This window comes from Dromiciops gliroides, chromosome 4 (genome assembly GCF_019393635.1).
Source record: "Dromiciops gliroides isolate mDroGli1 chromosome 4, mDroGli1.pri, whole genome shotgun sequence".
Taxonomy (NCBI): domain Eukaryota; kingdom Metazoa; phylum Chordata; class Mammalia; order Microbiotheria; family Microbiotheriidae; genus Dromiciops; species Dromiciops gliroides.
In genome coordinates this window covers 442829622-442852206 of record NC_057864.1, presented here as the reverse complement: position 1 = coordinate 442852206, position 22585 = coordinate 442829622, and the positions used below count along the sequence as shown (strand labels likewise).

Sequence of the window (22585 nt, the reverse complement as noted above, 5' to 3'; positions counted from 1 at the left end):
AATATAGTTTTAGATCTGGTACAGCTAGGCCACTTTCCTTTGCATTTTTTTTTTCATTAACTCCCTTGATATTCTTGACCTTTTGTTATTCCAGATGAATTTTGTTATTATTTTTTCTAGGTCTAAAAAATACTTTTTGGTAGTTTGATTAGTATAGCACTGAATAAGTAAATTAATTTACATAGAATTCTAATTTTTATTACATCAGCTCAACCTACCCATGAACAATTTATACTTTTCCAATTGTTTAGATCTGACTTTATTTGTGTAAAAGGGGTTGTATAATTGTGTTCATACAGTTCTTGGGTTTGTCTTGGCAAGTAGACTCCCAAATATTTTATATTGTCACCAGTTATTTTGTTTTGTTTTTGTTTTTTTTTGCGGGAAATGGGGGTTAAGTGACTTGCCCAGGGTCACACAGCTAGTAAGTGTTAAGTGTTTGAGGCCAGATTTGAACTCAAGTCCTCCTGAATCCAGGGCTGGTACTTTATCCACTGTGCCACCTAGCTGGCCCAGTCTCCAGTTATTTTAAATGGAATTTCTCTTTCAATCTCTTGCTGCTGGGCTTTTTTGGTAATATATAGAAATGCTGATGATTTGTGTGGGTTAATTTTATATCTTGAAACTTTGCTAAAGTTGTTGATTATTTCAAATGTTTCTTAGTTGCTTCTTTAGAAGTTTCCAAGTATGACATCATATCATTTACAGAGATTGATAGTTTTGTTTCTTCCTTGCCTATTCTAATTCCTTCAATATCTTATTCTTCACTTGTTGCTAAAGCTAACATTTCAAGTATAATATTGAATAACAGTGGTGGTAATGGGCATCCTTGTTTCACCCCTGATCTTTTTGGAAAAGGTTCTAGCTTATCCCCATTACATGTAATTCTTCCTGATGGTTTTAGATATACTGCTTCATTTTAAGGAAAACTCCATTTATTCTTATGCCCTCTACCATTTTTAAAAAATAGGAATTAAAAAAAATAGGAATGGATGCTATTATTTTGTAAAAAATTTTTTCTGCATCTATTGAAATAATCATAGGGCAGCTAGGTGGCACAGTGGATAGAGCACTGGCCCTGGAGTCAGGAGGACCTGAGTTCAAATCTGGCCTCAAACACTTAACACTTACTAGCTGTGTGACCCTAGGCAAGTCACTTAACCCCAATTGCCTCACCAAAAAAAAAGAAAGAAAGAAAGAAAGAAAGAAAGAAAGAAAGAAAGAAAGAATCATATAATTTCTGTTTGTTTTGTTATTGATATAGTCAATTATGCTGATAGTTTTCCTAATATTGAACCAGTACTCCATTCCTGGTATAAATCCCACCTGGTAATAGTGTATCATCCTCATTATAAATTGCTGTAATCTCTTTGCTAATGTTTTATTTAAAATTTTTACATCAATATTCATTACAAAAATTGTTCTATAATTTTCTTTCTATGTTTAAGCTCTTCCTGGTTTAGGTATCAGCACCATATTTGGGTCATAAAAGGAATTTGGTAGAACTCTGTCTTCACCTATTTTTCCAAATAATTTATATAGTATTGGAATGAACTATTTATTGAATGGTAGAATTCATTTGTAAAACCATGTGACGCTGGAGATTTTTATTAGAGAGTTAATTGATGGCTTGTTTAATTTCTTTTTCTAAAATGAGGTTATTTAAATACTTTACTTCCTCTTCTATTAATCTGGGTAATTTCTATTTTTGTAAATATTCATCTATTTCACTTAGATTATCAGATTTATTGGCATACAATTGGGCAAAATAGCTCCTAATTATTATTTTTATTTCCTCTTCCTTGGTGGTAAATTCACTCTTTTCATGTTTGATACTGATAATTTGGTTTTCTTCCTTCTTTTTTAAAATCAAATTAACCAAAGATTTATCTAATCTTTTTTTCATTAAACAAAGCCTTAGTTTTATTTATTAGTTCAATAGTTTTCTTTCTTTCAATTTTATTAATCTCTCCTTTGATTTTCAAAATTTCTAATTTGTTATTTAATTGGGGGTTTTAAATTTGTTCTATTTCTAGCCTTTTTTGTTGTATTCCCAATTCATTGATCAGCTTTCTCTATTTTATTCATGTAAGCATTTAGAGATATAAAATTTTCCCTAAGACCTGCTTTTGTTGTATCCCATAAATTTTGGTATTCATTATTGCCATTCTCTTTGGTGAAATTATTGAGTATTTCTATGAGTTGTTCTATCACCCACTCATTCTTTAGGATTGGATTATTTAGTTTCTAGTTAATTTTTAAACTACCTTTCCCTTTATTACACATAATTTTTATTGCAACATGATCTGGAAAGGATGCATTTATTATATCAGCCTTTCTGCATTTGATTGTGATTTTTATGTCTTAATACATGGTAAATTTTTGTGTGGGTGCCAGGTACCACTAAGAAAAATATATATTCCTTTCTATTCCCATTCAGTTTGAGGTCTATCATATCTAACTTTTCTAAAATTCTATTCACCTTCTTTTTTTCTTTCTTTTCTTTCCTTTTTATTTGTTGGGGGGGAGGGGGGAGCAATAAGGGTTAAGTAACTTGTCCAGGTTCACACAGCCAGTAAGTGTCAAGTGTCTGAGTCCAGATTTGAACTCAGGTCCTCCTAAATCCAGGGCCAGTACTTTATCCATTACACCACCTAGCTGTCCCCCTATTCGCCTTCTTACCTTCTCTCTTGTTTATTTTGTGGATAGATTTATCTAGTTTGGAGGGGGAGAGGTTGAGGTCCTCCACTAGTATAGTTTTGCTGTCTATTTCTTCCTGTAACTCATTTAAATTCTCCTCTCAGAATTTGGATACAACACCATTTGCTGCATATATATTTAGTATTGATATTATTTCATTGCCTATGGTACCTTTTAGCAAGATATAGTTTACTTCCCTATCTCTTTTAATTAGGTCTATTTTTGCTTTTGCTTTGTCTGAAATCAGGATTGCTACCCCTGTTTTGTTTTTTGGTTTTTTGGTTGTGGTTTTTTTAACTTCAGCTGAAGCATAATATATTCTTCTCCAGTCTTTTACCTTTCTTCTCTGTTTATCTGCTGCAAATATGTTTCTTGTAAATAACATGTAGGATTCTGGTTTTTAATCCACTCTGCTATACACTTCTGTTTTATGGAAGAGTTCATCCCATTCACATTCACAGTTATGACTCTGTGTTATTTTTCCCCATTTATACTTTTCTCTCCTCTCATCCAGTCCTCCTCACCAGTGTTTTGTTTCTGACCACTGCCTCTCTCAATCTGCCCTCCCTTCCATCAGCCTCCCCTTTTCTTTCCCCTTTCCCCTCCTACTTCCCTATAGGGTGATAAATTTCTATACCCAACTGAGTGTGTATGTTATTCCCTCTTTTAGTCAAATCTGATGAGAAAAAGGTTCAAACAATGCTCACCCCCTCCCTTCTTTCCCTCTACTGTAATAGGTCTTTTTTACCTCTTCATGTGATGTAATTTACATTATTCTGCCTCTCCCTTTCCTCCTCTCCCAGTACAATACTTTTTTTTCAACCCCTTGACTTTTTATATCATCACATCAAAGTCATCTTATACGCACAGCCTCTATGTATAACTCCTTTTAACTGCCCTAATAGAGATAGAGTTCTCAAGAGTTACAAGTATCATCTTCCTGTGTAGGGATGCAAATAGTTTAACCTTATTGAATAACATGTTGGTTTTTTTCTTTCCTGTTTGCCTTTTTATGTTTCTCTTGAGTCTTTTATTTGAAGATCAAATTTTTTGTTCAGCTCTGATTTTTTCATCAGGAAAGTATGAAAACCCCCTATTTCATTGAATGTTTATTTATAATGTTCAATTTTGCTGGATAGTTGATTCTTGGTTGTAATCCAAGCTCCTTTGCCTTCTGGAATATCATATTCCAAGCTCTTCAATCCTTTAATTTAGAAGCTGCTATGTCTTGTGTAATCCTGACTGTGGTTCCTTGATATTTGAATTGTTTCTTTCTGGTTGCTTGCACTATTTTCTCCTTGACCTGATCATTCTGGAATTTGGCTACACTATTCCTTGGAGTTTTCATTTGGGAGATGATCAGTGGATTCTTTCAATGACTATTTTCTCCTATGGTTCTAGGTTATCACAGTAGTTTTCCTTGATAATTCCTTGAAAACTGCTGCCCAGGATCTTTTTTTTTTTTTATCATGGCTTTCAGGTAGTCCAAATTCTTAAATTATCTCTCCTGAATCTATTTTTGGCAGGGCAGGGCAATGAGGGTTAAGTGACTTGCCCAGGGTTACACAGCTAGTAAGTGTCAAGTGCTTGTGGCTGGATTTGAACTCAGGCCCTCCTGAATTCAGGGCCAGTGCTTTATCCACTGTGCCACCTAGACATAATTGGCAGGGTACTGAGAAAATGTTGTACTCTTTGAGTAATATACACTATATATTATATATTAATATACATTATATAGTATGCATAGCATATAATATATATTACTAGGTGTATGTCTTACTATGTATATTATGTGTGTGTGTAAACATAGCTCTCAGAGAATTATAAAGCCTTCTTTCCCCTTCTCCCTCTTATAATCTATAGCGAACAGTATAAGGTAACAGCTATCCCTGAGAGGTTTCCCTCTTTCAGGCCATAAATAGTGCTAGAAAGAAATAAGCTCAAACAGTTCTTCATGTAGCAACAGAGTTCAACTCTCTTCCAGTGAGTTTCTAGCAGTTGCAAAGCCAATCTGATTTCAGTCAGCTCTCTCAAATGACTCAGGCTTTCTGCAATCAATCAGCTCTCAGCAAAGCAATGTCTCCTATCCAATCCATTTAGCTCCCAGCAAAGGGACTGAAAAGCCTGTCTATCAACTTCTGTCTTCTGTAAACAGCTTCTTTCATCTCCTTCTGCATCTTCTGTCACTGGCTTCTTTTGAATCATCCTGCACTCAGCTTTTTTCTCATATTCTGTCTTCATCTAGTCATTTCTCACAGCCACCAATGCTTCAAGTCAGAGCTTTCTCATAAACAGTGACCAATATCTAACTTACAATGTGAAACTCAAAAATGCTACCTTTCTTTCAGGCATGACCCCAACAGTCCTTATATAATCATACCATATTATACCAAATAAATCATACCAAACCATACAACCATACCAAACAGTTATTTGATTTATAGTTTATTAGCTATAACCTTCAAAGTTCTGAAACCAGTCTTATGTAAATGAGCTGATAGCTCACAATTCACTATGACTATCTTTAAGTCAATGTTTTGTCTTCAGTCTTCTCAATACATATATGTGAAGGGCCATCTTCTTTCAGGTTCTGAAAACATTTTTTGTCTTTCCTGAAAGACTTTTATCTGGGGTGCCATGTTTCTTCTCAAACTTATTTTATCAATATTTGTTACACAGATGCCCTATTCCTGCCCCTTTCGGCAAGCGAAATGTCCATTTAAGAAAAGAGCAGTATCCTATATCCTCTCCTCAACCCCCAGCAACATTTGAAGTCCTCTGAAAATTAAAATGAATCTACATGTCAAACATTTTACATAATCAATATATTTTGCAACAGCTGTTGTTGTTCAGTCATTTCAGTTGTCTGACTTTTCATGACCCCATTTGGGGTTTTCTTGGCAGAGAAGCTGGAGTGGTTTGCCATTTCCTTCTCCAGGTCATTTTACAGATTAAGAATTGAGGCAAACAGCTTTAAGTGATTTGCCCAGGGTTATACAGCTAGTAAGTGTCTGAGGCCAGATTTGAACTGATGAAGATGAGTCTTCCTAATTGTAAACCCAGTGTTTTATCTACTGTATGTTAGATTAAAACAAAATAAAATGTTCTCATTCAAGACCATTAATTACATAGTCAAAAAAACCTTCATTCATAACAATCAATATATATACACAATTTTATCAGGAAAAGTAAATATTATTCACAACAATGAATACATGCAATTATATATTATTAAAGCAACCACATTTATAATTCATATGTTATAATTCTGTATAGGCAAGTACATCTATAAAATGCAAGTACATCTGTAAATGCAAGTACATCAAAATATGGAAGCAAGGGGCAGCTAGGTGGTGCAGTAGATAGAGCACCAGCCCTGGATTCAGGAGGACCTGAGTTCAAATCTGTCCTCAGACACTTGACACTTACTAGCTGTGTGACCCTGGGCAAGTCACTTAACTGCAACTGCCTCACCAAAAAAAAAAAAATTTTATATATATATATATATATGTATATGTATATATATATATGCAATATAGGGTACAGATTACATAACAGTATATATACACACATACACATTTTGTAAACAGTTAAAACATGCATTTCTTTTGTTGTTGTTGTTGTTGTTGTTATTGTTATTGTTGGGTGGTTGTTGTTGTTGTTTTGGGTTTTTTTGCAGGGCAATGAAGGTTAAGTGATTTGCCCAGAGTCATAGAGCTAGTAAGTGTCAAGTGTCTAGGGCTGGATTTGAACTCAGGTCCTCCTGAATCCAGCACTGGTGCATTATCCACTGAGCCACCTAGCTGCCCCCCAAACATGCATTTCAATAGCAATAATTAATAGTATAAAAAAGCAGAGCAAAATGTAGTTGCACATGATATTTATATGCCATCACAAAACTGTTTGGGTCTATGAGCAATCATCTCTCCTCTTTTACTTCATGCATGTAAGGCTAATCACTGGCTTAATAGTTCTGACATTTTTAGCCTGAGTTTCTATCTAGATTATTGATTATCAGTGTCATTTAAAGGTAACTTTGAGTTCTTAAATAGCTTAGGCTAGCTATGTGTCCCTTTTGAGTACATCCTGTCCCAAACATACAACTGGGATGTCAGGGTAAAATGGAGTTGCTTCTAGGTTTAATCCTATCACATCAGCTGAAATGTGACCAAGATATATTTGGGGCTAATTCATCTTCATCATGAGTATTAAAATTTTCTGCATCATTATCTGTCTCTGTCAGTCTTTCTTCAATATGCAGGTGAGCTCTTTTTCTCTGAATCCTATATGTGGCTCGTTTGTACATATTTGTTTGTATATTGTCTTCCCCATTAGATTATGAGGTCTTTAAAGGCAGGGACTATCTTTTGCCTTTCTTTATATTCCCAGCAATTAGCACAGTGCTATGCACATAGTAGGTGCTTAATGAATTCTTGTAGATTAACTAATTAATTGAAACCCATAGGATTAAATGAAATCATAAAAGGAATGAGACAAGAAGAGTGTCAAAGACAAAGCCTAAGGAGTTAGGAAGAAAATGAAGAGCGAGCTAAGTAGCTGGAGAAAGAGTAGTTAGAGAGCTAGTAACCACTAAACTAACTTCATTCCCACATTTTAAGTTTTATGATTTTTGCCTCAAAATGAATATTTGTAGAGAAACCCAGACTTGACACAGTGGGGCTTCTGCTGAAAGGAGAGAGATGAAATCTTTTTTTTTCTTCCAACAATAGGAAAAGGCGTTTCCAGAGCCGGAAGACAGTTAATTTGGCTGTTCCACAGAGTGAAACATCATCAACTAAACTGTCCCATATTGATGAGTACATATCCTCATCTCCTGTCTATCAAACTGTGCCAGACTTCCAGAGAGTACAGATCACAGGAGACTATGCCTCTGGGGTGAGCTGATCTTTTCTCATAGGATCCTTGGCTCTTCTCTCCCAGCTCCCCTCTCCTTACTGTCCCTAATATTTTGGCTTCCTTTCTGTCCTAATGCTCTGCATCTGGGTCATGATAGTATGGTATTGTTTAGAGTTGTGTACCATCTTATACTTTTCAAAACACTTCACATGCCTTCACTCATTGGCTTGGAGAATACTGGGGAAGAGAAGGCTTATGGAATGGACTGACAGAAGGCTATACACAGACCCCAGGAGCAGCAGGCAACCTGACTCCACCAAGGAGCCATGATGCAGAAATGTAGGTCATAGGAGTGGGCAGCACAGGGATTTGGGACCAGAGGTAGGTTGAGACGACTGACCACAGGTGAGTGAGTTGTTTGGCTGGCTCCCCACCCAGTCATGACTCCCCACAAACAGGAGGCACACGCATTCTTGGATCTTGTCCAAAACCCAAATCAAATGAGATAATATTTGCAAAATGTTCAGCACAGTGGCTGACACATAGCAAACACTTAATGAACGCTTATTCTCTTCCTCTTCCTTTCCTTTCTCCCTACTTTGAGGTGGTGTCGTGTTGTCTCTCTTTCATGGGACTTATGATCCAAGGTACAAGCTCCCTCCCTGAGCTCTCCCTCTCCTTCCATTGAACTTGCTTATTCTGAGTACACTTTGTAGTCCTTGCTCCAAGCACTGGGACTTCTGAATATAGGTCACTTTATAGAACCATTCAAACAAAACAGGGATGTGGGACGAGACGAGGACAGAAAGAATAACAGGGACAGCGAGAGAATAGAAGCTGGTGTTCCTTGACAGAAAGTCCTCCCTCGCTTCACTGGAGATGCTTAGGGTACTTTGCTACTTGGAACAGATTCTAATATGTTGTGAGAGCTGGTGAATTCTTGGCTTAAGGAACCTGACCTACTTCTGCAGCCCAGAACAGTTGTTCAACTAATAAATCTCTGCTGCTTAAACTCAGAGGATCACCGTCAGCAAATTGATGAAACTAAAGTTCAGCAACCAGTGTCCTCTCTAAATATAGTTTTTGTGACCAGCCCCACAGTCTCTTCTCATGTAACTGTTGATTATTATGGTCAAGCGAGCAGACTTAAAAGACACTCAGGAGTCCTAATGATGATACACACCCCATTGTATGGTGGGTCTTATATAGCTCTTAACTGCTTGTTCCTAGGTGGGAGGAGGGTTGGAGAGAAAGGATGCTCTTATTCTTGTGGGATGATTAAATGGAATGAAGTGGTTAAGAGTAGATTGGCTTTAGGGAAGCAGGGATCCTACAACTTAAAATCTCCAGAGTTCAGCTAAATGGAAAATAAAATGAAAGGCATCTTGGGTGATCTTGGGCAAATTGTGTAACTTCCCAGCCTTGGTTTGCTTATTTGTAAAATGAGAAGGTTAGACTGGATGACCAAGATCCTTTACTGTTCCAAAGCTATGATACTGTAATCCCGTAAACTTAGAAGCAGGTGTCTTCAACAAGGGAGAATAGGAATAACCAGAGAAGAAGGCAGGAAGGAGAAAGTGTGAGGATGGATTAGTGGGAAAAATGAAAAGAGTACAGAAGCTAGAGACCTAGAGACCTATGTCTGAGACTTAATAAACCACATCTGGCCTGGATAATCAGAATAATATGGGGGACACTTGACACTTATCCTGGGAAAGTCACTTAACCCTCATTGCCCCCCCCAAAACAAAAGTTACCCAAAAAAGGGAGGCAGCGGGGCAGCTAGGTGGTGCAGTGGATAAAGCACCGGCCCTGGATTCAGGAGGACTTGAGTTCAAATCTAGCCTCAGACACTTGACACTTACTAGCTGTGTGACCCTGGGCAAGTCACTTAACCTTCATTGCCCTGAAAAAAAAACCCCAAAAAACAAAAAACAAAAAAAATTTAAAATTTAAAAAATCAAAAAAGGGGGGCAGCTAGGTGGCACAGTGGATAAAGCACTGGAAGAGAGGGGCAAAAGAAGGAAAGGCAGAGTGGGGGAAGGGACAGGCAGAAGCAAATCCCTTTTGAAGAGTGATAGGATGAAAGAAGATGGATAATAGAATAAATATCATGGGGAAGGGAATAGGATGGAAGGGAAACAGTTAACAATAGTAATCATGAAAAAGAGAAAAGGGGGGGAAATTGTACAAAAAATATTTATAGCAACTCTTGGTGGAGGCTAAGAATTGAGAATCAAGGGAATTTCCATCAATTGAGGAATGACTGAAGAGACTGTGGTATATGATTGTGGTGGAATGGTCTTGTGCTATGGGAAATGTCAAACAGGATGATCCCAGAAAAACCTGGAAAGACTAATGAACATCGATATATAGTGAAGTGAGCAGAGCTGGGAGGACATTGTGCATAGTGACAGCAGTATTGTTTTGTTTTTTGGGGTTTTTTTTTTGTTTTGTTTTGTTTTACGGGGCAATGGGGTTAAGTGACTTGCCCAGGGTCACACAGCCAGTAAGTGTCAAGTGTCTGAGGCTGGATTTGAACTTAGGAACTCCTGAATCCAGGGCCGGTGCTGCAGTATTGTTCAATGAGCAACTGTGAATGACTTGACTACTCTCAGCAATGCAATGATCCAAGACAATCCCAAGGGACTGATGATGATTATGCACCCCTGTAGAAAGAACTGATAAAAAGAACACTTGTGGATTGTACATATATAATCTGGTTGCAATCTTGTGGAGGGGGGAGGAGAGTGGGGGAAAAAATTTGGAACTCTAATTCTTATGAAAATGAATGTTGAAAAGTACCCTTACATGTAAATGGAAAATAAAATAAATGCTTGTTGCTGATAAATCACTGGCCCTGGATTCAGAGGACCTGAGTTCAAATCTGGCCTCAGACACTTGACACTTACTAGCTGTGTGTCCCTGGGTGAGTCACTTAACCCTCATTGCCCCTCCCCCCCAAATAAAAGATACAAAAAAAGAATAATATGGGGGAAAGAGCACACTGCACTTGGAAAATAGGAATGTAGAATGTAAGCTACTGGATGGCAGGGAGTGTCTCACTCCAGGCCTAGCACAGTACCTGGCATATTACAAGTACTTAATAAATGTGTGTTAGTTGATTGAGCAACTGTTCCATTCAAACCACTGTGGGATATTAGAGAATTAGGACAGAGGCACTTGTCTTAATTTTGTAATCAATAAAGAAGAGATAGAAGAGGAGGAGAAAGGGAGAGACAGAGACAAAGGCAGAGACAGATGGAGAGAGGGAGAGAAAAGAGGGAAAGAGAGAGAAAAGAGAGAAGGAGATAGAAAAAGAGATGAGGAGAGAGGGAGAGAGACAGAAAGGAAAGAAGTTGGGGAACAGAAGAGAAGGGGATGAAAGGAGAGAGGGAGAAGAGAAAACAATGTAGGGTGGATTGAAGGGTGAAACAGGGTAGAGCTAAAAAGAAGATGGGATTTTCTTGGCTGGTCAATAGCCAAAGGTCTGATTTAAGGATGTGCCAGACTCAGGTGGCTGGATAGGACAAAAGGATCCAAAACTGAAAGTGCTCTCTATATGGCAATGCCTACCCTGAACAAAGCTGGAAAGAGATCCTTCTGTATTGTTCTATTAATGTTCATTGTGCCTCCTACTCTGTGGTCAAGCAACTTGGGTGAATTCTCCAAATCTGGCCCAAGAACACCTCCTTGATTGCCCTGTTATATTCAAGAGGAGAACGGAGGGGACCCAAGTGTGAGAACTAAAGAGGGAGGGACCAAGTTCTCAAGCCTGTGTCCTCCAAGAAGAGGACTTATCTATGCCTGGGGGTGGTAGTAACACCAACCTTTGCCCAAATCCTCTTTCTTCAAGTCAGATGAGTCCGAACTAACAAAAATGAAACTGACTTGGATAAAGGCCTGGACCCCTGGTTACCTTCTGGGAACCTGCTTTGGCCCCTAGGTAAGTCCGATAAGGCTCAACTTGTTAGACTTCAATAATTAAACATTCAGCAATTTCTGCTTAGGACTGGGGAGCTACTTTTCTTTGCAGAATAATGGGATCCATTGGAGTTTCCCCTGGGATATGAGCCAACTAAATAAAGAATTCCCATTTTTATGGCATTTTAAAGTTTGCAAATTATTTTTCATATATGAGATCATTTAATCCTTGACACCATGTGCTATTCTCACTCTTATTTTACAGATGAGAAAACATATTCAGAGTGTTTAAATGAATTACCCAGGTTCATGTGGCTAAAAACAGGCTGGATCTGAACCCAGGCCTTCTTAGATTTTACATCTAAAGCTCTATTATACCAGGCTGCTACTAAGAAATCCCTGACGTGTTTTTTTTTTTTGGTGAGGCAATTGGGATTAAGTGACTTGCCCAGGGTCACACAGCTGGTAAGTGTCAAGGGTCTGAGGTTGGATTTGAACTCAGGTCCTCCTGAATCCAAGGCCAGTGCTCTATCCACTGTGCCACCTAGCTGCCCCAATCCCTTACATTTTTTACCCAACAGCACGTCTCCTGTGACACTCATTGCCTTTTATAGCTATAGATCAAGAGCAGAAAAAAAAAATCTATGACTTCTGAATCCCAGAGTCCTGATTTTAACCAGATCTGGGCCTTTTCAAACATGCAGTACACCCAGCTTCTGTGATATGATTTCAAGGACTCAAGGAGTCTTTACCTGTTCCCAAATATCTTCTATGACCTGATATTTGTAATCCTGAAATTCATATTAGAGGTATCCCTTTAAGTTCAGGTTTCACCTCCAGAAGGCCACAATTAAAATGCACGTATGCTGTGTGGGAAGAAGGAAGATACTGACTACAATGTCACCACCGTCATCACCGTCACCCTCAACATCATCGATTTTTACCTAGTGTTTTGAGGTTTGCAAGTTGTTTTACATGCATCATCTCAGTTGAACTTCCCAACAACCTGGGAGGTAGGTCCTATAGGCATTTACCGATGACAAAACTGAGGCATCACAGATTTACGGTGATTCTTCCACGGTCTCACAACGATGAAGTGTCAGGAGTTGGATCAGAACCCAGGTCTTCCTGACTCCAGGTTCAACACTCTCACTGACTGTACCAGACCATGTTAATATTACGTCTTTGTTGGCATGGACTGTTCCCTCAGATTATCTTTGCACAGAAAAGGACACTGGGCATCAACATAATAATAATGAGAGCTAGCATTATAGAGCACTTTAAATTTTGTATAGCGCTTCACAAATATCAACTCATTTTATCCTCAAAAACAACCCAGATGGGGAAACCGAGGCAGGCAGCAGTTAAATGACTTGCCCAATGTCACATGGCTAGTAAGTATCTGAGGCTGAATTTATCTCAAGTCCGCCTGACTTAGATCATACACTATCCACTAGTTGATTGCCAGGGGAATGGAAATGATTGGGAAAGGTACAAAGCATGCCTGAAGAAGGCAAGCACAGGTGGATTATGGCATTGGGAGATAAGATGGAAGGTGGAGTGTAGCCAGGTCAGCATTGAGACCCCAGAGAGAGAATCAAAGTAGGAAAATAGGGGGGCATATAGGTGGTGAGTTGGATAAAACACCAGTCCTGTATTCAGGAGGACCTGAGTTCAAATTCGACCTTAGACACTTGACACTTACTAGCTGTGTGACCCTGGGCAAGTCACTTAACCCTCATTGCCCGGCCAAAAAAAAAAAAAAAAGGTCGGACAATGAACATTACATTACACACATCCAGGGGTGTGCTGGAACCTATTCTTCTGAAAGAGCTGTTACACTGTCACCATGAGCATTCACACCTTGGAAATCAGCAAATGCTATGAACCACAGCCTGATTTATTGTGTTATTGATTGTCCAGACTTAAGAAACTGATGGAGAAAATTTTAATATTGCAAATTAAACTTAAAAGTGTGTGATATGTAATTCCTCCCCACCCCCAAGTTGGTGGTTAAACATTTGCTAGCCCCCACTCGGGGCCACTTCACTATATGAACGGGTCGGGGCTTGACTCAAATACTAAGAAGCTTTGTCTTTAGGTTACAGTAGAAGATTTTGAAGAAGTCTGCAGAGGTCTATACCGGGCACTATGTATACGGGAAAAATACATGCAGAAGTCATTTCAGAGGTTCCCTAAGACTCCTTCCAAGTACTTACGGAACATTGAAGGGAGTCCTTGGAAAGCGGATGAAAACTTATACCCAGGTAATCAGTTCTCCTAAATGTCAACATGTCATGGATTTATGATGTGCTCAATATGGAATTCCCCCTCTCCACAAGCAGATTGAAAGCTATCTATAACTTCATATAGTTAAGGTTGGGAGAATTGCTTGAGGCTCAGAGAGCTTTACTCACTTGACCATGGTCTCACATAGTAAGTGTCAGAATCAGGATTCGATTCCAGTTCTTCCTCACCCCAAGTCCAGAGCTCTATCTCCTATACTGTCAAAGATTCATTGGAATAGGGAAGGAGAAGGCCACCGGGTTTAGCTGATGCTAATCATAAATTCATATGAATCAAAATATCAGTATTGAAACTAGATCTTAGGGGGCAGCTAGGTAGCATAGTGGATAAAGCACCAGCCCTGGATTCAGGAGGACCTGAGTTCAAATTTGGCCTCAGACACTTGACACTTACTAGCTGTGTGACCCCGGGCAAGTCATTTAACCCTTATTGCCCCACCAAAAAAAGATGGACCTGAGTTCAAATGAGGCCTCAGACACTTGATACTTACTAAGTGTGTCACCCAGGGCAAGTCACTTAACCCTTGTTGCTGTCCCCCCTCCCCAAATATATATATATGGATGGGCTTTTGAAAACTGAATGAATAGCTTATGTTAAAAAAAATGTTACCTTGTACCTCCCTTTAGTGGATAGAGTGCTGACCTGGAGTCAGGAGGACCTGAGTTCAAGTTCAAATCCCCTAACCCCTATTTGCCTCAGTTCCTCTTCTGTAAAATGGGGACACACTGGAGAAGGAAATGGCAAATATCTCCAGTACCTTTGCCAAGAAAACCCAATAGACAAACCTGGGGTTACATAGAGTTTGACACAACGGAACAGCTGAACAACAGCAACTATGGTAGTTGACATAGTGCTAGGCTTGAAGTCAAGGAAGACATGTATTCAAATCTAGCCTCTGATACTCATTTGCTTTTTGACCCTGATAAAATCACTTACTTTCTATGTGTCTTGGCAACTCACTCTGACTTCTCCAGTCAGATTTCACACCAAGCTTTTCCCATGCTGATGGAATCACAAATCCCTTCTCACATGGTTAATTACTCTCACCAACTCTTCAGAGGATCAACAGCAGGGAATCATATTTTTAGCAATGGTGACTGAAATCTAGGTGGATGGATATTCTCTTTCCGGGGTCAGTACATGTATATAGCTACATCTATCCCCCATGCTTGGAATCTAGGCAGGCAAAAAGCTTTTTCTTTTCTTTCTTTCTTTATTTGTTTTTTGGAGTGCATGATGCTAAGCACTCCAGATACAAATACAAGCAAAAAGAAAACCAGTCCCTGCCCTTGAGGATCTTACATTCTAATGGGGAAAGATAACATAAAAAGGAGCTGAAAAGTAGGGAGTGAGGGAGGGGAGGTAAACAACCAGGGACTTGGTGTCAAAGTCCTTGAGAGGGTCAGAGGCAGAGCCAGGGAGGGGATTCTACTTAACTCCCTGCCCACCACTTAGAATCTCCAGGGGGGTTTTGTTTATTTTTAAGGACTCTACTCCAGTGCCATCTTCTGCATAAAACATTTCCTGATCCTACAATTGCTAGTGCTCTCCCCTGCCCAGTTAGATAGAAATGTAAGTTATTCGAAGGAAGTGACTATTTCACTTTGGGGTTTGTATCCCCAGTGTCCAACACGGTGCCTGGAATATAGTAGACACAATAAATGCTCATTGATTGATTCTCCTTTTGGTTACTGTTCTGAGGTCTTTGGTTTCACTGTGTCAGGAGAGTTAGCAGGAACAGTTGGCTCACATAATCCCTCCATAGTCACATTTTCTTCCCCTCATTTTCAGTAATAAAGCATCTGCTAAAAGAGAAGAGATGTTTATAGATAACATAACTAGAAGAGTTATAAGATTTACCTTTTAACTAAAACTTCACTAATTTAAACCAAGATGGAGAAAGACCAGTTAGAAAAAGTTTAAAAAAAATCTGAATTACATAATTTTCAAGAAGGTGGTTTTCATTTCAAGTATATTCAAAGAATTGATAGGATAACAAAAAACTGGTCCTTTGGTGACATGTCCTGATGAATAGATAGAAATTATTTGTAATGAACATATCAGTGATTATATACAAATGGGTCCTCCTGAAGTTGCATGAAAAAAAAGTTTGTACTAGGTAGGTAAAATACAATATTTTAAATTTTTAAAAATTGTCATTTTGTTCACCTTTTCCCCACACCGAGTTGAATGTCATCTTTACCCAGCTTTGATCTGAATGCTTCCAAATTTTGAGTAAATGAGGTCCATATAAAGGAGGTTTTACTATATTTCATTTTATGACTCTTTCTTACATGGTCATTAATGCTGATGGTATATTTTTATGTGTTTCTTGAAAAAAGTGTTTATTCCTCTCCCGAAGAAAGGAGAAGACCCTTTCCGAAAAGATGATCTCCCTGAAAACCTGGGTTATCATTTCAAGATGAAGGATGGTATCATTTACTGCTATGCTAATGAAGCTGCTGTTGACAAAGAGGAGCCTGTGCCTCTCCCTTATCTGAATTTGGACAGTTTCTTAGATGATATGAATTTTTTACTTGCTTTAATTGCTCAAGGACCTGTGTAAGTGTTATACACCTAAACATCTACTGATCACAAAAATCTTCCCCAACTCCTATCTGTTTTTTGTATTCCCAGCACTTAACACAGTGTCTAGCCCATAAATAAATTCTACTTAACTGTCTCATCAGAGCTATAACTAGGAATCTTTTCCTTTGGGAAGTTCCACAAATTGTAACCAGGGCCAGTAGCACAAGCTGCCCTCCACTGAGGGACAAAGAAAAGTAAGTAAGTACACTTCCCTGCGGTAGGAAGCATTCTCCATTGCAAGGGAGACAAGCAAGAGGCTAGAGACAGGTGGCTCAGGTAACGAGTTCATTCCAGCATCTGGTAACTTCCTGTCTTATCCAATTATTTTTTACTAACTAGGTGCTAGAAAGTCAATGTGGGCAATGGATAGAGAGCCTGACTCTGAGTCAAGAAGACCTAGGTTCAAGTCCAACTTCTGACATATAGTGACCATGTGTCTGGGCAGGTCATCTAATCTTTTTTTTTTTTTTGGTGAGGCAATTGGGGTTAAGTGACTTGCCCAGGGTCACACAGCTAGTTAGTGTTTGATGCCAGATTTGAACTTGAGTCCTCCTGACTCCAGGGCCAGTGATCTATCCACTGTGCCACCTAGCTTCCCCTGTCACAGATAATTTGCAACCAGATCACTGTACCATGCTGCTTCTCAGAAGGCAGGGAGCTATCAGACAAAGGCCCAAATCTATGACCTCGGTGTCATTAGCATCATGCTCCAACCATGCTAATACCTCCAATGAAGGGAACTGTAGCATAAACGGAAATGTCTTTTAAAATGTTTATTTCTCACTTATTCATGATTTAGGTCTTGTGAGATTAAAATTGGATATTAGATCATAAATCTACCCTACTTAACCTTTCCCTTAATTTATCTCCCAGACTAGTAAATGGAAGAAGCTTCTGGTTTTCTAGATAGAGCTTTTATTGTATGGTAGTCACAAGGTGATGTTGATTAGAAGGATAGGAAAGTAGAAATACAATACAAATTGTCTTAAGTCTAGGCTTAGTCTATATTCCGTATAAAACTCACCAAAAGCTGAAGGCCACCTTTGGGGAGAGAGACCGAGTCAAGCGCGTGCTGTTAACGGAGAGCCGGGCCAAGTCAAACTCCAGTCCGCGTCTGTCTGTGCAGCGCAGCCAGGAGACCAGCAGAGCAGGAAAAAGGCCCCACTTCTGTTCTCTCCTTGCCTTTTAAGCTCGCACCCTGGAAGTCGAGTGCTCAGCAGGCAATCTGGCGTGCATTGCAGGCGGACTGGTGTGCGTAGCTCATGCTGTTGGTCTCCTCCCCAAAAGGGTGGTCCTAAAAAAAACTGGCGTCTCTCCATTATCTAACCGACTGTTAAAACTTTTTACCACATTCCCCCCTTTTGTTCCTCAAGAAACAAAATATTTCCTTGACGGAACAGTAAAAAGAATATAATAACTATTGCTAACTAATAATATGTGAACAACAATATAGAAAAGGAAGAGAGGAAAGTTTTGTCCATAGGGGCGATTTTTTTGTCCTCATGAACCGACGCTTTGACATTAGTCTTGCAAAGGGAGAGCCTCTGCAGAGAGTACATGTTACAGATAGTGTATATTATAACAGAAAGGAGATAGTAAAAACTAACAAAACATATAAAGTCTCTGAGTTCTCTTGTCTTCTTGAAGTGGTAAGATGTCATCAGGAGGAAACTGGATTCTGGACTCTGGTCTGGATTCTGGTCTGGAAAAACTGGATTCTGGACTCTGGTCTGGAAAGCTGGATTCTCTTCTTTAACTGTTTGAATTGCTGTATTTTTACTAAACCTTAGCATAGCATTGTCAATGATCAAATTAATAAATTCCATTACATTCTTGAAGATTTTAAATATCCGAGTATGCTGGATTGAAAATTTTAATTAATAATAATTTTGTCGTTTTTGTTTCTGTTAGCAAAACCTATGCCCACCGACGCCTGAAGTTCCTGTCATCCAAGTTTCAGGTCCATGAAATGCTCAATGAGATGGATGAGTTAAAGGAACTAAAGAACAACCCCCATCGGGACTTCTATAACTGCAGGAAGGTAAAGTAGGGAAGGGTCTCAGAAGCTGACTTCAGAGTCTAGAGACTGAGCCAATGGCCCCTCCAACTTTCAAAAAAAAACCACCCAAAACAAAACACTCAAGAACTCTTGGTATTAGAACTGAACTGAGGGGGCAGCTAGGTGGCACAGTAGATAGAGCACTAACTCTAGGGTCAGGAGGACCTGAGTTCAAATCTAGCCTCAGATAGTAGCTGTGTGACCCTGGGCAAGTTACTTAACCCCAACTGCCTCCCAAAAAACCAACCGAACTGGGAATTCAGTAGGCCCATGTTGAGGGGGAAAAAAGATATTAGCAACAGTGAATAGACTAGAAGGTTAAAATGTCATTCTGAATCTTAATCTCAGTGGTCATTGAGGCATAGCCTTTTTATCAACTAGACAGATTTCTAAGGTTTTAGAATAGGACCATTAAGAGCAATGGTGTCGAATTCAGATAGAAACTAGAAGTCACTATTTCCTGCAGAAGGATCCCTGTAGAGCACAGATTGACTTAGTTTTAGAACGTAATATTCTCTATGTTCTCTTGCATTTTTATTTATTTTGTCAAACACTTCCAGATTACATTTTAATCTGGTTCAGGCTGCAATTGGGAGTGTTGTGTGCTGTATGTCTGACACTTCTGATTCACAGGCCTCTTAGGAAGTGGGGGCACGAAGTAGAATTAAGGAAGGAAAGGAAACACAAAGACAAGAAAAAAATCAAGTGGAAGAGAACTTGAGATCATCGACTTGGAGCTGGAAGGGACACCCTCTGCACCCACTGGAATTTGGCAAACCCTTCTGTACTCTCCATTGAATGTTTTAATTGTCATTCAGTTTCAGTTGTGCCCAGCTCTTAGGGTTTTCTTGGCAGAGATACTGGAGTGGTTTGCCATTTCCTTCTACGGCTCATTTGACAGATAAGTAAACTAAGGCAAATGGGATGAGGTGACTTACCCAGAGTCATGTAGCTCTAGTAAGTGTCTGAGTCTGGATTTGAACTCAGGAAGCTGTCTTCCTGCCCAGAGTGCTATGCACTATGGCACCACCTAGCTGCACTTCTCCATCTGTAAAATGAGGATAATTATAGTACCCACCTCACAGGGTTATAATGAGGATCAAGTGAAATAACAAAACCTAAAGCAGAATCTAATGCTTATTATTATTATTATTACTGCTAACTAGATTTGCCCAGAGGATGATGGTTATTTTTTCTTTTCTCTCTCTCTCTCTCTAGGTAGACACTCATATCCATGCTGCTGCCTGTATGAACCAGAAACATCTGCTGCGCTTCATTAAGAAATCTTACCAAGTGGATGCTGACCGAGTGGTCTATAGCACCAAGGAGAAAAATTTGACCTTAAAGGAACTTTTCACTAAACTAAACATGCACCCCTATGACCTGACGGTTGACTCTCTGGATGTTCACGCTGTAAGTTGGGAAGGGTAACTCTGCCTTGACATGAACACATTTCTCTCTTTCTTTTTTTTTTTTTTTGCGGGGCAATGGGGGTTAAGTGACTTGCCCAGGGTCACACAGCTAGTAAGTGTCAAGTGTCTGAGGCCAGATTTGAACTCAGGTACTCCTGAATCCAGGGCCGGTGCTTTATCCACTGCACCACCTAGCCGCCCCTGACACATTTCTTTCTAAATCCATCTTACCCAGGACCCTCTTGATCCTTGGCCATCCTTGGTCCATAGGGTTGGGAACCACATCTGGGGTGGCTCATCCTCAGCCCCAAGTGTTCTGGGTTGCTTGGTAGAAGCCCACTGACCCAATCTTTGCCCTTGCCACACCTCTCAGGAATGAACCCCTGTGTATTTTCGTGCGCCCATAGGCGAATGTCACTCCTATTTCTAATGCAGGGACGTCAGACCTTCCAGCGTTTTGACAAGTTCAATGATAAATACAATCCTGTAGGGGCCAGTGAACTAAGGGATCTTTACCTGAAGACAGACAATCATATTAATGGAGAATATTTCGCTACCATCATCAAGGTGAGAAAGAGGTAACCAGGCCTATAGGAAGATGATGACTCATATAGTCCACACAGATGGCCAAAGCCCAGTGCAGAGGAAGAATGAAGGAAAGGATAATATCAATGACTCTTATTAAGAATTATAATTATAATAATAATAACTAACCCTTAGAACCATGAATAATAATACTTTGCATGTATATAATACTTTATAGTTTACAAAACGCTGCCAGGTTCATTCTCTCCCTCTGATCCACCCACCAAGTGGGGCTCAGAGCAGTCGAGAATCATGTCCACAGCCACACAGCTAATAAATGGGCCAAGGAAGGCGCATATGCAGGCCTTCTCTCCCTCTAAGTCTCTACCTCTTTTCAGGATGCCATTCTGGCTCTCTCAAAAGGCAGAAGCCCCCAGGGCCTGAGATTCTTCTGAACCTTCCCTTTGGAAGCATGAGGAAATCCTTCTCAAAGTGTTCAGGGGTGGGTGTGGACCTGGATACATGTCCTTTCAGGAACTGGGAGGGGAAAGTCCAAGAGGCAGGATCAGTCTCTTTCCTTACTGTCATGATAGCCATACATCAGGAAGTAGTAATGAAGGCGGGTTAATCAGATTTAAAGGAGTTTCAAGGCTTCAGGGGGTTCCAGGAAGTTGGGTTTTACTCTCAGACTTCTTGATTTCTCATACTCCTCAGGCTTCCTAAGTCACTTAGGTTTATGGAATCTTAAATCTAGAGTTGAAATTGCAGGTCTTCATCTGTTCTCTATCACCCTCCACTCCTACTCCCATCAATCCTACCTTTTCTACCCTTGACATTGAAGTCCCCAAGGTCTCCTAGGTCTCCCTTTCCATCTTCAGTTTTCCTTAGTCTCCCTTTTCCCCATCTTAGCAGCTAAGCCCTGAAGATGTTGGTGGGAAGTCTTGGATCACAACCCTCGCTTTTTGCCCCAAGTTAGTAACCTGGATTTTGGCCTTGCAGGAAGTAGGTACTGACCTGGAGGATGCCAAATACCAGCACGCAGAGCCCCGGCTCTCCATTTATGGCCGCAGCCCAGACGAATGGACCAAGCTCTCCTCCTGGTTTGTCAGCAACCGCATCCACTGTCCCAACATGACCTGGATGATTCAGGTTCCCAGGATCTAGTATGTGTCTGCCCAATCACAACTGTCAAAGGCTGCTTTTGCCCCTTCTGATACATCTACCCACCTTGCCTGCCTAAAGTTGGACTGAATGGAGAATCAATCCAAATGACCGTCTTCAAACTAATTCCCAGCTAGTCACCACATGTTCCTTCTTCTAATCCTTGCCTCATCTCCCAAATCATTGTATTTTCCTTCAGCAAGTTCATGAGAAGAGGGGGGTGGGGGGCAGCTAGGTGGCACAGTGGATAGAGCACCGGCCCTGGAGTCAGGAGGACCTGAGTTCAAATCCGGCCTCAGACACTTAACACTTCCTAGCTATGTGACCCTGGGCAAGCCACTTAACTCCAGCTGCCTCACTAAAAACAAAAAAGAGAGAGAGAAGAGGTGGGAGCATGTAGCTCTGTGAAAAACCCATACCTCTCATAATGCTTTAAGTGTTCCCTCACAGTGCCTCCAATCCCCTGTGTGTGGTAACAGGTGCATGCCTGCAAGACGAATCCAGCATGGAAATACTTATGCTTTCTTTCCTGTCTGCAGATCAGTGGTTCTCTGGTTTTCCCTCAGTAGGACCACTGAGTCCAGTGCTAAAATACTCATCGCTTCTAAATAATTTTATCTGCAGTGATGTGTTCCGGTCTAAGAATTTCCTTCCAAACTTTGGGAAGATGCTGGAAAATATCTTCCTGCCTGTGTTTGAGGCAACTGTCAACCCTCAGGCTCACCCAGATCTCAGCATCTTTCTCAAGCGTGTAAGCCTGTCCCCTGAAGTCCCCCAAACTGGGCCAGGTCCTGGTCTCCCACCCTAGGTGGTGAATTCCAAATACTGTCTGCCTGCTCATTCTCTCTGGAGCTAAAGAGAGAAGTCCCCACCCTAGAGGTTGACAGATGCACTGTGGCCAGACCGAATCCATTGCATAGAAGCCCCTCTGTTTGGCCTTTAAAGCCCTTCACAATCAGCTTCCAGTCTGTTTTGGGGGAGCTTTATGAATATTGTCCCTTGGCATCTACTCCAACCCTGTGAATTATAGTCATGTGGCCTCTATCTACAC

The 22585-nt window shown here is 40.1% G+C and overlaps 1 protein-coding gene across 2 annotated transcripts in view; it reads left to right on the top strand.

The window, feature by feature from the left end:
- The window catches only part of AMPD1 (adenosine monophosphate deaminase 1), a 48437-nt gene that overhangs the window by 8253 nt on the left and 17599 nt on the right, over positions 1-22585 (top strand). For both annotated transcript variants that reach the window (XM_043999851.1, XM_043999852.1), the window contains 8 exons: positions 7431-7596; positions 13583-13748; positions 16131-16350; positions 18289-18418; positions 19655-19849; positions 20284-20415; positions 21373-21536; positions 22159-22285. In XM_043999851.1, coding sequence (XP_043855786.1) covers positions 7431-7596; positions 13583-13748; positions 16131-16350; positions 18289-18418; positions 19655-19849; positions 20284-20415; positions 21373-21536; positions 22159-22285 — 1300 coding nt within the window. The remainder of the gene's footprint in view (positions 1-7430; positions 7597-13582; positions 13749-16130; positions 16351-18288; positions 18419-19654; positions 19850-20283; positions 20416-21372; positions 21537-22158; positions 22286-22585) is intronic.